Source organism: Hypanus sabinus, chromosome 31, assembly GCF_030144855.1.
Source record: "Hypanus sabinus isolate sHypSab1 chromosome 31, sHypSab1.hap1, whole genome shotgun sequence".
In the NCBI taxonomy this organism is placed as follows: Eukaryota; Metazoa; Chordata; class Chondrichthyes; order Myliobatiformes; family Dasyatidae; genus Hypanus; species Hypanus sabinus.
In genome coordinates this window covers 6,801,542-6,816,357 of record NC_082736.1, presented here as the reverse complement: position 1 = coordinate 6,816,357, position 14,816 = coordinate 6,801,542, and the positions used below count along the sequence as shown (strand labels likewise).

Genomic DNA, 14,816 nt, shown 5'->3' with positions numbered 1-14,816 from the left:
TTTCTTAAGATTCCTTTTACATTCTTTATATTCCTTGAGCAATTCCTTTACTCCATGCTGCCTATATCTATTGTAGACATCCCTCTTTTTCTGAACCAAATTTCTAATATCCCTTGAAAACCATGGTGCTCTCAAACCTTTAACCTTTCCTTTCACCCTAACAGGAACATAAAGATTCTGTACCCTCATAATTTCACCCTTAAATGACCTCCATTTCTCTATTACATCCTTCCCATAAAACAACTTGACCCAATCCACTCTCTCTAAATCCCTTCGCATCCCCTCAAAGTTAGCCTTTCTCCAATCAAAAATCTCAACTCTAGGTCCAGTCCTGTCCTTTTCCATAATTATATTGAAGCTAATGCTATTGTGATCACTGGACCCGAAGTGCTCCCCAACACATACATCTGTCAGCTGACCTATCGCATTCCCTAACAGGAGATCCAACACTGCCCCATCTCTAGTCGGTACTTCTATGTATTGTTGCAAAAAACTATCCTGCACACATTTCACAAACTCTAAACCATCCAGCCCTTTTACAGAATGAGCTTCCCAGTCTACGTGTGGAAAATTAAAATCTCCCACAATCACCACCTTGTGTTTACTACAAATATCTGCTATCTCCTTACACATTTGCTCTTCCAGCTCACGCGCCCCATTAGGTGGCCTATAATACATTCCTATCAGTGTTACTGCACCTTTCCCATTCTTCAATTCCACCCAAATGGCCTCCCTAGAGGAGCTCTCTAATCTATCCTTCCAAAGCACCACCATAAGATTTTCTCGGACAAGCAATGCAACACCTCCTCCTCTGGCCCCTCCTACTCTATCACACCTGAAGCAACTAAATCCAGGAATATTTAGTTGCCAAACACACCCTTCCTGCAACCATGTTTCACTAATAGCTACAACATCATAATTCCAGGTATCAATCCACGCTTTAAGCTCATCCACCTTTCTTACAATGCTCCTAGCATTAAAATAGATACATTTAAGATACTCTCCACCCCTCCTCTCTTTCCATCCCTAACAATGCATTCAAATTTATTATCCTTTTCTTTCTTCTCCCCTACATCTTCGGGCTGAGCGCATCCCTTCTCCATCACCTGCCTTTCCTCCCTCACACACTGTCTATTTACTTGCTCCACTGGTGAACATTGCATTGGCTATAGTAAAGCAATGGCTATAGTAAAATACCAGGCACATAAAAAGGGAACTGATGTAATAACAAAGGGAAATCAAGCTGCGGACGAGGCAGCCAGAAAAGCGTCTGGGTGTTCATCAGCTGTCATTGCTGCCCAGGTAAGCCTAGCTCCAGAACCTGAGGTAGAGGACCTAGTTCAAATATAAGGTAAGGCAACTTTGGCAGAACAGACAATGTGGAGAAAAAGGGGGGCCAAGCAGAGCCCGGAAGGCTTGTGAAGCACGGAAAACGGTTTGTTGGTAGCGCCCACCCCTCTACTGACGATTCTGATTTCAGAAGCGCATGGGATGGACCATTGTGCGGGGTGGGGGGGAAGTGATAAAGAAAATAAAGAAGGATGGTTTTTGGTCACCTTATTTACAGGCTTCAGTGGACTTTGTCTTGTCACAGTGCGAGGTATGCGCACAGAATAATGTTCAAAAGGGAATTACAACCCCAATAGGTCACATTCCTGTACCTGAAGGAACATTTAAGCATCTAGTGATCGATTACGTAGACATGATAAAGTCAGTGAGAGGGAAAGATGCATGCTGGTCGTAATTGATCGATATAGCAGATGGGTGGAGGCGGTACCTTCAAGAGATCAAGGGGCAAAGACAGTGGTAAAATTTCTGACAAATGAAGTGATCCCAAGGTTTGGAATACCTACAGGAGTTAGCTCAGACAATGGTTCAGCTTTTATCCAGAAAGTGGTCAAACTGGTACTACAGGCGCTGAGGACAAAGCAAAGATTTGGATGTGTATACCACCCTCAGTCACAGGGCAAGGTAGAGAGAATTAATGGAACCCTGAAAACATTGGATTGGCTTTTGGCAGAAAAAGGGTGTGTGTGTGTAATGTTTGGAGAACAATGCTGCACTTTCATACTGAACAATACTAGCCCAGAAGGGTTTTTCACCAGAGCAATGACGGAGGCCAAACAGAATGCAGGGTTCGGACGTCAGTTTTTTGATTGGTTAGAAAGTAGACTCAGAAGATGGGGAGCATGGCTGATTAAAATAGCAATAACTGTCAGTATTGTATTGTTGAGCTTTGCGCTTGTGCTGTGCTGTTTTCTTCCTTGTATCAAGTCTCTTGTAGTGCGTGCTGCAACCAAACAATTTCCGATGCTCGTGGCAATTACTGAAGCAAGCTTAGTGGAGAAAGAAACACCGAAAATGTATCGTTACAGCCTACAACACCTGCAGGATGAACAAGAGCAAAACGACAGTGTGGAAGTAGATTGTAAGAGCTTATGAGTCTCTTTCCCTGTCTCAGGTACAGAGGGACATGTTTTTGGATCAGCGGCCCAGGGTAAAAGGGAGAAAATACTTTGAGGTCTTGGCGCAGAAAATTATAGTTTAACGCGAGATTTGGGAATAAGTGCTTGAGTTTATTGGGGCTTTTATGCGTGGACTCTTAGTCTTTTCTCTGTGTGAGACCCTCTGGGTCTCAAAGGGGGGAAGTATTGGAATATAAAAATATTATGGAGTATAAAAGTTGTAGTCAGCTTGCTATGCATGTGACCAAAATGAAATCCTAGGAATGTAAAAGACAATGGTGTGTTAATGAGAGGCAACTAAAGAGATGTAAATTAGAACTTTGCTCAGTTCTGAGTTTGCTATTTGCTATGCATGTACCCAATTTAGTAGGAGAATGAAATATTAAGAATGTAGAAGACAATGGAGTGTTAATGAGAGGCAGCTGAGAGCTATAGATTAGAACATGATTAAGTCAATGGGACATACGTGTTGTACATGTGAAACTGGAACAGGAGATTGATATAAAAAATGCTGTGTCCGGGGATCGGTGGGCAATCAGCGACTAGCTCAATGACTGTTTCAGCTTTGATTTGCAAATTAAAGTTTAACCCTTCTTGAAGAATCTTCTGCGTCTCTTGGTCATTTCTGGGGCACGAGAAACCACAACACTGACAGATACAGAATGAACCCCACACTCTCACAGTGTACCAGAGACTGACAGTTACAGAATGAACCCCACACTCTCACACTGTACCAGAGACTGACAGATACAGAATGAACCCCACACGATCACACTGTACCAGAGACTGACAGGGACAGAATGAACCCCAGACTCACACAGTACCAGAGACTGACAGGGACAGAATGAACCCCACACTCACACAGTACCAGAGAGTGACGGGTACAGAATGAACCCCACACGATCACACTGTACCAGAGACTGACAGGGACAGAATGAACCCCACACTCTCACACTGTACCAGAGACTGACAGGTACAGAATGAACCCCACAGTCTCACACTGTACCAGAGACTGACAGTTACAGAATGAACCCCACACTCTCACACAGTACCAGAGACTGACAGGTACAGAATGAGCCCCACACACTCACACTGTACCATGGACTGACAGGTACAGAATGAACCCCACACTCTCACACTGTACCAGAGACTGACAGGGACAGAATGAACCCCACACTCACACAGTACCAGAGACTGACAGGGACAGAATGAACCCCACACACTCTCACACTGTACCAGAGACTGACAGGTACAGAATGAGCCCCACACTCTCACACTGTACCAGAGACTGACAGGGACAGAATGAACCCCACACTCTCACACTGTACCAGAGACTGACAGGGACAGTCATTTTGTTCTTTAATAAACCTGGAGAACCCACATCACAACTCAGTACAGCACCACTTTGACCACTTTACACAGCAATGGACTGTCTTGAGATTCTTGCTCATATTGTCTTCTATCTATAATTCTGTACAGTATGTTTATATTTTGTAAATGTTGTGTCTCCGATATGACTACAAACTCGACTTTCAACCTCACTCAGAAATAGATCTCTCATGAGGACAATTTGACCTTCGATTTCCTGCTGCCCTGTTTCTTTACATAAACGTTTCATATTAACGAGTTTGTGTTTTTCTCATTCCATCTGCTTTTCCAGCCGACGCCACAGGTCGAATGGCCGAATACTGCGCCTGTACTTTATGGTCCATTTTGTATTTTAGATTTCCTTCCTGCCGAATGAACCGGCAGCGGCAACTCGCCAGATTAACGCCATTCCCAGTCCACGGTGTTAGCCGAAACGACAATGGGTCGCGGAGAGAGAGTTCTGATTGTTTGAACGTGTTCTACAGCTATCCAATGAAATGAATTGACTGCATGAATCTTCTCTTCGAATAGCCATTGGGAATCCAAAGCATTCCCATCCTTCATTAACATACTGATCTGGGTGCTGCCTATTTAACTCGTGCTCCCGGCCGATTCCGCTTATTTCTGGGTCTGAAACGGTCAGAGGAGATGCCTGAGCCAGGGAAATCCGCTCCGAAGAAGGGCGGCAGGAAAGCTTTGCCCAAAACAGCGGGCAAGGCAGGGAAGAAACGTAAGAGGCTGAGGAAGGAGAGTTACTCCATCTACATCTACAAAGTGATGAAGCAGGTTCATCCCGATACCGGCATCTCCTCCAGGGCCATGAGCATCATGAATTCATTCGTGAACGATATTTTCGAGCGCATCGCGGGTGAGGCTTCCCGCCTGGCCCACTACAACAAGCGGTCTACCATCAGCTCCCGGGAGATCCAGACCGCCGTGCGCCTGCTGCTGCCCGGGGAGCTGGCCAAGCACGCCGTGTCCGAAGGGACAAAGGCGGTGACCAAGTACACCAGCTCCAAGTGAAGCTGCCCAGTGAGATGATCGAAAACACAACGGCTCTTTTAAGAGCCACTCACAATTTCAATGGAAGAGTTTCACTAGCTTTTCGGTAATAAATTGCACATACTTTGTCTGGTGACTTCTACAAGAGCTAGATCGCGGTTGGAACAACATCCTACTGAACTGCGAAGACATTGTTACCACCCCCCCCCCCCCAATTTCCCATCAGTCCGCCCACTTGGTATCCATGCCAAGCGGAGGATTGCTGCCGTTGTTGTTTTATTTGTGGCTTCAGGAGTTTATTGGTTCCGGTTGGGTAACTCCTGAATCTCATTTCAACTCGAGCCCGAAAGACCCCATGACTCTTTCATATGGAGACGCGTCGACAGCCCTTCTGCTTATAGATGCTGCCTGGCCTGCTGGGTTCCACCAGCATTTTGTGTGTGTTTGAAATTCCAGCATCTGCAGACTTCCTCGTGATGGTTCTTTCATATAATAACTTTATAATATTGCAGACTAGACGCTGGACAAAGTTTGAGAAGAGCCGTTTTCCATAACCTGATAACGTTCAGACAGGGACCGACCGCGGGCAGAAGCTGAGGGTCAGTTTTATTCGGTTCCGTTACGGGTTGGAAGAAATTAGAGAATTGAGTTCCAAGACACTCCAATATCAACTACACTTAAATCAAATGTGTCCGGTTTCAGTAACAGAGGGAAATGCGAAGACCCAATCTTAAAACAGATCTGCAATTATTTAACTTGAAATTACTTTTGAACAATAGATTTATTTTTTGGTGGGCTTTTTTCCAGATTTCAGTGCACTTTGGGGAGGAGACGGTTATTTTCCCCGCTTCTACTTTTACGGACCGCTGATTGGTGATTAAGGCAGTTCTTCGATTGGAGCATTTCTCTTCACCAATGAGAATAAGCAGAATTACACCAATCACAAACATCAGTTTGCATTCTCAAAGGGTGTATAAAAAGGGCGAGTTGGGGCATTGTAAAGATTCCTTCATTCTCGCTGGAAGAATATCGTGACTGTGAAAATGTACCTGGACGTGGAAAAGGCGGCGCTGGCAAAGCTCGGTCCAAGGCCAAATCTCGCTCGTCTCGGGCTGGGCTACAGTTGCCTGTCGGCCGGGTTCACAGACTCCTAAGAAAGGGCAACAATGCTGAGCGGGTGGGTGCCGGAGCCCCGGTCTATCTGGCTGCTGTGCTCGAGTACCTGACGGCCGAAATCCTCGAATTGTAGCTCTCTCACCTTGCAGAGAATCAGCGGGTTCACTAGGCGCAGAGTCGTGAAATGAACTTCCAGAGTCAGGCCCGAGAGGGAAATTTAATCTCCGATCACTGAACGACTCCGCTCTTCATCACCCTAGAACCGCGTTGTCTGGGTTCCACATTGCGGGTTGACCCGGACCGTTCCGGTGTGGAGAAGGCGGGAACATCGCCTGTTCGTTGCTTCATGAGCGATTCCCATCGCCTCACAGAAAAATAACATTTGCGTTTTACATTTCAGAATCAAGTTTATTATCACCGGCATCTGACGTGAAATTTGTTAACTTAGCAGCAGCAGTTCAATGCAATACATAATCTAGCAGAGAAAGAAAAACAATAATAATTAAAATAACACATAATGAAAAAACAAGTAAATCAGTTACGTATATTGAATAGATTGTTTTAAAAATGTGCAAAGACTGAGAAACTATATTGGAAAAGTGATGTATTATTCAAAGCTTCAATGTCCATTTAGGAATCGAATGGCAGAGGGGAAGAAGCTGTTCCTGAATCGCTGAGTGTGCCTTCAGGCTTCTCTATCTCCTACCTGACGGTAACGGTGAGAAAAGGGCATGCCCTGGGTGTTGGAAGTCTTTAATAATGGACGCTGCCTTTATGAGCACCGCTTCCTGAAGTTGTCCTGGGTACTATCAGCAGCTTCTTTCGGTGCTGTGCAGTAGCCCCTCCACACCAGACAGATGCCGCCTGTCAGAATGCTCTCCGCGGCACAACTATACAGGTCTCTGACTGTCTACAAAGGTACGTTTACCCTGTGGAACCGATCGTATTTACTGAAAAACTCTCGTCCACCCAGGCCTCTGAATATAAATGAACATTTTGCAAAAGAGACCCTACTGACTGTCTTCATGCCAAGGAAACCCATCAATTGATCACCTTCTGACTAAAGAAATTACTCATCTCTATTCCAGAGGGGCATCTTTGTATTGAGGATGTGGTCTGGTTCTAGATTCTTCTATTACAGGAAACATCCTCTCATATCAACGCTATCAGGGCCTTTCAACATTCAATGTGTTTCTATACGATTCTCCCTCATTCTTCTAGATTCCAGTGAGTACAGGCCCAGATCATCAAACATCCCAGTATTCTTCTAACAAATGCAGTGACATCTAAGCCCCTGAGTCTAAGGGAGTCCCTGTCAAAATTGGGGAAATTAGTCACCCTCTACAATGACCCTGTTGCTTTTACAGTTTTCATTCCCTGCTACATTTCAGTTTCTTTACCTCCTGCTGGCACTTGGGAGGCCTGTAGCACAACTCCATCGGTGAATACACCTCCCTTATCCTGAGCTCTATTCACACTGTCTCACTGGATGAAGCCTCCAGTGTGTTCTCTCTTAGTCCCTCACCAACAATTCCATGTAAAGGCTGATCTGTCATCAGACTCCTCTTGTATGTCGATCCCACTCCCCTGATTTTATAAACATTTATCTTGTTTCTCTTTAAATCTTTATGAGCATCCAGCATCTCCATTCCTCTCAGTTAGGGATTTGAGTGTTTGTTATACAGTGTTTTGTTTGTTTTATCATTTGTGGCCTTGTGGAACAGTGCAGGCATGTACTTTGATTTCCTGCATTCACAATTTTGTGTGCCACAGTCGTATGATTATGCAAAGACAAAGGCAGTTTAAATGAAGTGAACATGGGCATTTGGCACATTTTGCATCTCATTGTTCCCTGGAAGACATTTGATTGCGCATAGTTAGGCACTTACCAAGATCCAATAAAAAGAAGTTAGATTTTAACAGAGTGGTCATTGTATGAGTGGGCCAGAATTGGAGTGCGAGTTGAGGCTTCGGTACTTCTGAGAGGTGTGGTCTGTAGGAAGATATGATATTCTTTATTCTTTATTTCTTCTGTATTACACATTTGGAGCAGAAAGGATGCCAGACAAGTTTCTGCCTAATATCAGCGTCACAAAATTGGCTTGGTGGAAGGAGACAGAGGGTGGTTGTGGCAGCTTGTCATTCAGGTTGGAGGCCTCTGACCAGTGACGTTCACAGGGATCGGTTCTGGTACTGTCATTTGTCATCGATGTGAACACTTTCTCTGACATTGTTGTGAACGTGATTAGTGAGTTTGCAGATGACAGCAATGTTGGTGGTAAAGTGGACAGTGAAGATTCTTTGAGAATACAATGGGATCAAGATGACCTGGGGAAGTCAGCCAAAGAATGGCAGATGGATGTTGATGTGGACAATTGTGAGCTCCTGCATTTTGAGAAGTCCAACCAGGGAAGGACCTGCACAGTAATTTCTTGTTCCTTGGAGAGTATTGCAGACAGAGTGTCCATGGAATACAGGAACATCATTCACTGAAAATGACAACACAGGTAGTCAGTTTGGTGAAGATGATGTTTGGCCTATTTGTCTTCATTGGTCAGGGAACTGAGTTACAGGATTTGGGATGTCATCATCAAAGTGAGATTGCACTGTATTGTGCACAGTTCTAGTCACCCAGCTACAGGAAGGATGTCATGAAGCTGGAAAGTGTGGAGGGAGGTTTGATGAGGGTGTTACTGACACTGGAGGATTTGAATTATTAGCAGAAGTTTGGACAGACTGGGACTTTCTTTCTCACCAGAGAGATTAAGGTGCTGTCTGGTAACCATCCAAAGGTTTACGAAATCAGTAGGCAATCACTCTTTGTGTCAGGGTAGGGAAGCATACATTTACAAAACCATTGTTTAAGGTAAAGGGGAAACATTTAAAGGCTACCTGACAGGTGGGGGGATGTTGCATGTTTGATTAAGGAGTCCAACACTACAGTAATAAGTGAGGGATTTGATGAGGTCTTGTAAGTAGAGGTTTTAAATAAAATGATGAATGGTGATTTTGATGGGATTACACTGCTGGCCTCCCAATAGGCTCAGGTATTGCGGAGCAGACATGTTGGTAAATCACACAGAGGTGTAATGGGAACAGACTTACAGCAGTCGGGCATTTTGACTCCCACAGCATTAACCAGATTACCTTTGTATGAAAAGCTTGAGTTTCCAGGAGTAATTTGGCAGATGCAGGATCAGTTCATCCCTCAGCAGAAACAATATTTGAAAGGGAGAATGAGGCAACCATCTCCAACAACGGAAGATAAAAGCAGCATAAAGGAACATGAGAGAGCAGAGAATATCACAAAAGTTAGTGGGAAGCTAAAGGATTAGTGGACTTAAAAAGAACAGAAGGAAACTAAAATAGTAATATGGAGAGAACAGATGAATTATTAAAGTAACTGGCCAATTGTAGAAAGGAGAATACATGATTTTTTTCAGACATTTAAAGAGTAAAAGAGAGGCAAGACTGGATCAGGATTCAGGTTTCCCATTCTCACCTTCAGAATCACATCCCTCCCTGATCCTCTTTTACACTGTTTAGTTTATTCTGTATTTCTTATTTAACCGGGCAATCTTGATCATTTAGCACAGCGTGATAAATGCATTTCAATGGTGAAGCAGTGCACATTGCAATAGACAATAGACAAAGTCAAATCAGTGTAGAACTTACACTATGAATGATCGGTCATTAGGGAGTGTAATGGGCCGGAGAGATTTAAGGGTAAATCTCTCACACACAGTTCATTGAAAGTGGTGTCACTGGTAGACAGGGTGGTGAAGAACGGGGTTTAACATGCTGATCTTCATTAGTCAGGGGACTGAGTATATCAGTTGGGACATTGTGTTACAGTTGTGTAAGTGACTGGAGGCCAAACTTGTATTGTGTACAGCTCTTGTCACCGTTATAGGAAAGGTGGTTAAACTGGGGAGAGAGTAGAAAAGATTTCCAAGGATGTTTCCCGGACCTGAGGTTCTCAGTTACACAGAGAGGTTGGTCAGACAATGTCCGTTGTCCTTTATTCCTTGGAACCAGAATCATTTATCACCGTGTTATATGACAAGGAATCTGTCATTTTATTTTGACGGCAGAACAATGCGATGAAGGTGCAGATGTGAACATTGGGTCAGCATAACGCCAAGAGATTCTGGGAATCGCGAACAACGCGGACAAAATGCTGGAGGAACCCAGCAAGTCCGGCAGCATCTCCCACCAGAGTCCTGAGGAAGGGTCTCAGCCCGAAATGTCGGCTGTTTATTCCCACCATTGATGCTGCCCGAGTTGCTGATTTCCGTCAGCATTGAGTGTGTACTGTGTCAGAGAGAGTGAGTTAAAGGAGAGGGCGGCTTAGACCAGTGTCACTGTGTTTGTGAGTCCGAACACATCGTAGGATTTCTCAGCGCCTCCTGTTGAAAATGAAAAGATTTTTCTGTTTCGGAAGCGCCCCACTCCCCAGATCATTCCCGAAGAGGGAATTAACCGCAACGTTTTAATTCGATTAAAAATTTCAGCCATAAAACACAGAACAGGTCAACGATCGGTAGAGAGAACGCGGGCAATGCAGTAAGGAAATGGGTTAAAATAGAAAGCGCTGCCTTTAATCCCGATTAAACTTTCTTTCCAGCGAACCTTCCGGCCTTTGGGACGGACAGGGACTAGTCCGAGTCTCCGCAGCATCCGATTTGAATTGGAATCGGCGAGTTTTTGAGGAGAGAGAAACACAGAAAAATGAAGCCGCCGGGAGCTGCCAGCAGGATGTCTCCGCCCCGTCCGCTCGCTGCCTTTAAATGGCTCTGTGCCGCCGCCTTTCGCTTCATTTCTCATTCAGTTCTGATTGTGAGAAGGATTTACCAGAGTCGCCGACATGACTGAGACAGCACCCGCCGAAACGGCCCCTCCAGCCGCACCCGCCGCCGCAAAGAAGACTCCCAAGAAGAAGGCGACTGCCCGGAGCAAACCAACCGGTCCCTCGCTGGGCGAACAGATCGATAAGATCGTGGCGGGTTGTCACGATAGGAAGGGTATGTCCGGTGCGGCCATCATGAAGGCTCTGGCCGACAGCGGTGTCGATGTGGCGAAACGTCGCCACCAGGTCAAAATGAGCATCAAGAGGAAAGTGGAAAGCGGCTCCTTGGTTCAGGCCAAGGGCTCGGGTATTTCGGGATCCTTTAAATCCGGTAAAGGGAAAACTGCCGTGAAGGTGGTGAAGAAAGCGAACAAGCCAGCGGCAAAGAAATCTCCCAGCAAGAAGCTTGGCGCCAAGAAACCAGCGGCTAAAAAAGCAGGAGCAAAGAAACCAGCGACTAAAAAAGCGGCAGCAAAGAAACCAGCGGCTAAGAAAGCGGCAGCAAAGAAACCAGCGGCTAAGAAAGCGGCAGCAAAGAAACCCGCGGCTAAGAAAGCGGCGCCGAAGCCCAAGAGCCCCAAGAAAGCTGCAGCCCCGAAGACGAAGGCGGCCAAGAAGCCGAAGTCGAAATCCTCGAAACCCAAGAAAACAGCCGTCAAAAAGTGAATTGAGAATCCACCATTTGTGTGTATCTGAACCCAACGGCTCTTCTCAGAGCCACCCACATCTCAGAAAAGAGCTGATTCGGAGTGTTGTGATTCCAGCGCCGGGTCCGATTGAGAACTTCTCAATGGAACCCGAGATTGCCGGTACCTCTGACATTTGGTGCGGTGTCTGAAATGAGACACGGATGCCCGAGCTGAGATTGAGAGATATGGGATGTGGGCAATTTCAGGCCCAATTCCTTCTCCGATCTGGGAGAGAGTGACTGAGACATAGACACCAGCGGAGATTCAGCTGAGTTGATTGGGAACTGCTGAAACCTACGCGAGAGGGGAGGGGGCGTGTTAAGAGAGGGATCCGTCTCTGGACGGACTGCAGCGGGAGGATATATGATAAACTACCCGGTGGCATTGCCGACTGACCTTCATGCAGGCCCCAGCTACAAAACTACTTTGTTAATTTACACAAAACACCAATATCAAAAATGTACAAGAGAGTGAAATCTAATTTAAAAAATAATTATTTCCTGGTAGTCACCGCCCCCCGAAATCCCCCACTCTACCCCTCGCGTCGGGATGCTCCACTCCAAGCATAGCGGGCACGAACGTTTCCCCATGTCCAAAGCAAACAAAACGGTAACAGCCGCACCAGCTGTACACGACAGGTTTGTGGGAGAAGTGAAATTAATCTGGATGCATTCAAGAGTGTCAGATAGTGCTCTTATAGATAGCGGAGTCAAGGGATATGGGGAGAGGGCAGGAACCGGGTACTGATTGTGTATGATCAGCCATGATCACAGTGAATGGCGGTGCTGGCTAGTAGGGCCGAATGGCCTAATCCTGCACCTACTGTCCATTGTCTATTATCTCCTACCCCTCGCTTAATTACCCTGTCTGCGCAGAACTGATGCTCGGGGTCAATTAGTGCAAAATCGATCGGGAAGGCAGATCGCTACTACAATAATGATCAGCAAGCTACAGCTCTTTCGTTTGCAGTGGTAGTGGCTCTTAAAAGAGCCTTTTCTGGTGTTCGGTATGTAGGCTGGGCTTAGGCGCGCTCCCCGCGGATGCGGCGGGCCAACTGGATGTCCTTGGGCATAATGGTGACTCGCTTGGCGTGGATGGCGCACAGGTTAGTGTCCTCAAAGAGCCCGACCAGGTAAGCCTCACTTGCCTCCTGCAGGGCCATGACGGCCGAGCTCTGGAAACGCAGATCGGTTTTGAAGTCCTGAGCGATCTCCCGGACCAGGCGCTGGAAGGGAAGTTTGCGGATGAGCAGCTCGGTGGATTTCTGGTAGCGCCGGATCTCCCTCAGAGCCACGGTGCCGGGTCGGTAGCGATGAGGCTTCTTCACTCCGCCGGTGGCAGGAGCGCTCTTCCGCGCCGCTTTGGTCGCCAGCTGTTTGCGAGGAGCTTTTCCGCCAGTCGATTTGCGCGCTGTCTGCTTGGTGCGGGCCATTCTGCTTCAGGAGTGAGGACACGGGCTGAAACACAGGAACAAGATAGACGAAACGGGCTCCAGCACAGGCCTTTATACCGCTGGGAAGGGCCGTCCCACCGCTTATGATTGGCTGAATACCGACTGTCTATTAAAGGATGTATGTTGCTGTGATTGGTTGATTATTTCATGCAGGCTGGCAGGGACAAAATGGGAAACTGTTAACTGGCGGTCGGATTTTATCCAATCAGAATGCACTGTGATTGGCGCCCGATTAATTTCAAACCGCCCGCCAATTTCAGAGCACCCAGCGACGGTGCTTGATAACTTTTTATTTACAATTAATTCTATCACTGATCATGAATTTTCAGTTTCATTTAATATTTAATTCCCTCAGTTAAGATTTGAATGCATGATTACGGAATCGATTCTCTAAACGAGGGAACTGATTTCTGACCGAGATGGACAGAATGATTAAGATCGATATAAATGCATCCAGCATTCACGGTAATCACCGCCTGGAAAGGCACAATCGCAGCTATATATATTTCAAGCGGAATGATTAATCTATTTCAAATGGAACCAGATTAATATATCGATAAAAATAATTAAAAGGTTGTGGACACGGCTCCGTCTGTGAGGCGGTGGGTGGCTCTTAGAAGAGCCTTTGTGTTGTGTTCGGGAGGAAGTGGGAGTTTTTCAGCCGCCGAAGCCATAGAGAGTGCGGCCCTGGCGTTTCAGAGCGTACACCACATCCATGGCAGTGACCGTCTTGCGCTTGGCGTGTTCAGTGTAGGTGACCGCATCCCGGATCACATTCTCCAGGAAAACCTTCAGCACCCCGCGGGTCTCCTCGTAGATCAGACCCGAGATCCGCTTGACGCCGCCACGGCGAGCCAGACGCCGGATGGCCGGTTTGGTGATGCCCTGGATGTTATCACGGAGCACTTTACGGTGCCGCTTGGCTCCGCCTTTGCCCAGTCCTTTGCCTCCTTTCCCTCTGCCAGACATGATGCTGCTTCACTCGGGTCGCTGCTCAGTGATAAGCCGACTGCTGCTGTCTCCTTTTATACACAGCGCCCCGACCTGCCCGAGAAACGCACAGAGAGATAGAGGCGGGGAAGGGAGGAGACAGAGTCAGAGTAACGGACAGAGCCCAGAGCGGCCTCTCATCGTCCAGCTCCGCCTTCACTTTACCACACCCGCCAATTTCCAACGGTCTATCCGACACAAAGCGCTCCAGCGAAATAAACTCTCTCACACACCACGTGCAGAGGTGAAGGCTTTGTGTGTCAATGCGAGGAGCATTGGTAACAAGGTGGATGAATTGAATGTGCAGATAGTTATTAATGGATATGATATAGTTGGGATCACAGAGACATGGCTCCAGGGAGCTCAACATCCAGGAGGGATAGACAGGAAAGAAAAGGAGGTGGGGTGGCATTGCTGGTTCGAGAGGAGACTAACGCAATAGAAAGGAAGGACATTAGCCTGGATGATGTTGAATCGATATGGGCGGAACTGCATAACACTAAGGGGCAGAAAACGCTGGTGGGAGTTGTGTACAGATCACCTAGCAGCAGTAGTGAGATTGGGGATGGCATTAAACAGGAAATTAGAAATGCGTGCAATAAAGGAACAGTAGTTATAATGGGTGACTTGCATCTACATATAGATTGGGTGAACTAAATTGGTAAGGTTGCTGAGGAAAAGGATTTCTTGGAATGTATGCGGGATGGTTTTCTGAACCAACATGTCGAGGAACCAACAAGAGAGCAGGCAATTCTAGATTGGGCATTGTGCAATGAGGAAGGGTTAGTTAGCAATCTTGTTGTGCGAGCCCCTTGGGTAAGAGTGACCATAATATGGTGGAATTCTTCATTAAGATGGAGAGCGACAGTTAATTCAGAAACAAA

General features: G+C 46.5%; 4 protein-coding genes across 4 annotated transcripts in view; 3 read left to right on the top strand and 1 right to left on the bottom strand.

Annotated features, from left to right (window-relative positions):
• Positions 1-13,911, bottom strand: part of LOC132383740 (uncharacterized) — a 362,655-nt gene extending 348,744 nt beyond the window's left edge. The window contains exons 1-3 of the mRNA XM_059954939.1: positions 13,625-13,911; positions 13,127-13,174; positions 12,593-12,925 (exon numbers count right to left, since the gene is read on the bottom strand). Coding sequence (XP_059810922.1) covers positions 12,593-12,925; positions 13,127-13,174; positions 13,625-13,911 — 668 coding nt within the window. The remainder of the gene's footprint in view (positions 1-12,592; positions 12,926-13,126; positions 13,175-13,624) is intronic.
• The window catches only part of LOC132383772 (late histone H2A.L3-like), a 59,717-nt gene that overhangs the window by 12,368 nt on the left and 32,533 nt on the right, over positions 1-14,816 (top strand). The gene's annotated exons all lie outside the window — the stretch shown is intronic.
• On the top strand, positions 4,482-4,856 carry LOC132383812 (histone H2B 1/2-like). The gene has a single exon (XM_059955019.1). It carries the CDS (start codon positions 4,482-4,484, stop codon positions 4,854-4,856), a length of 375 nt encoding a protein of 124 aa, XP_059811002.1.
• Positions 10,819-11,466, top strand: LOC132383746 (histone H1-like). Its single transcript, XM_059954949.1, has one exon. The coding sequence runs from the start codon at positions 10,819-10,821 to the stop codon at positions 11,464-11,466; it is 648 nt and encodes a 215-aa protein (XP_059810932.1).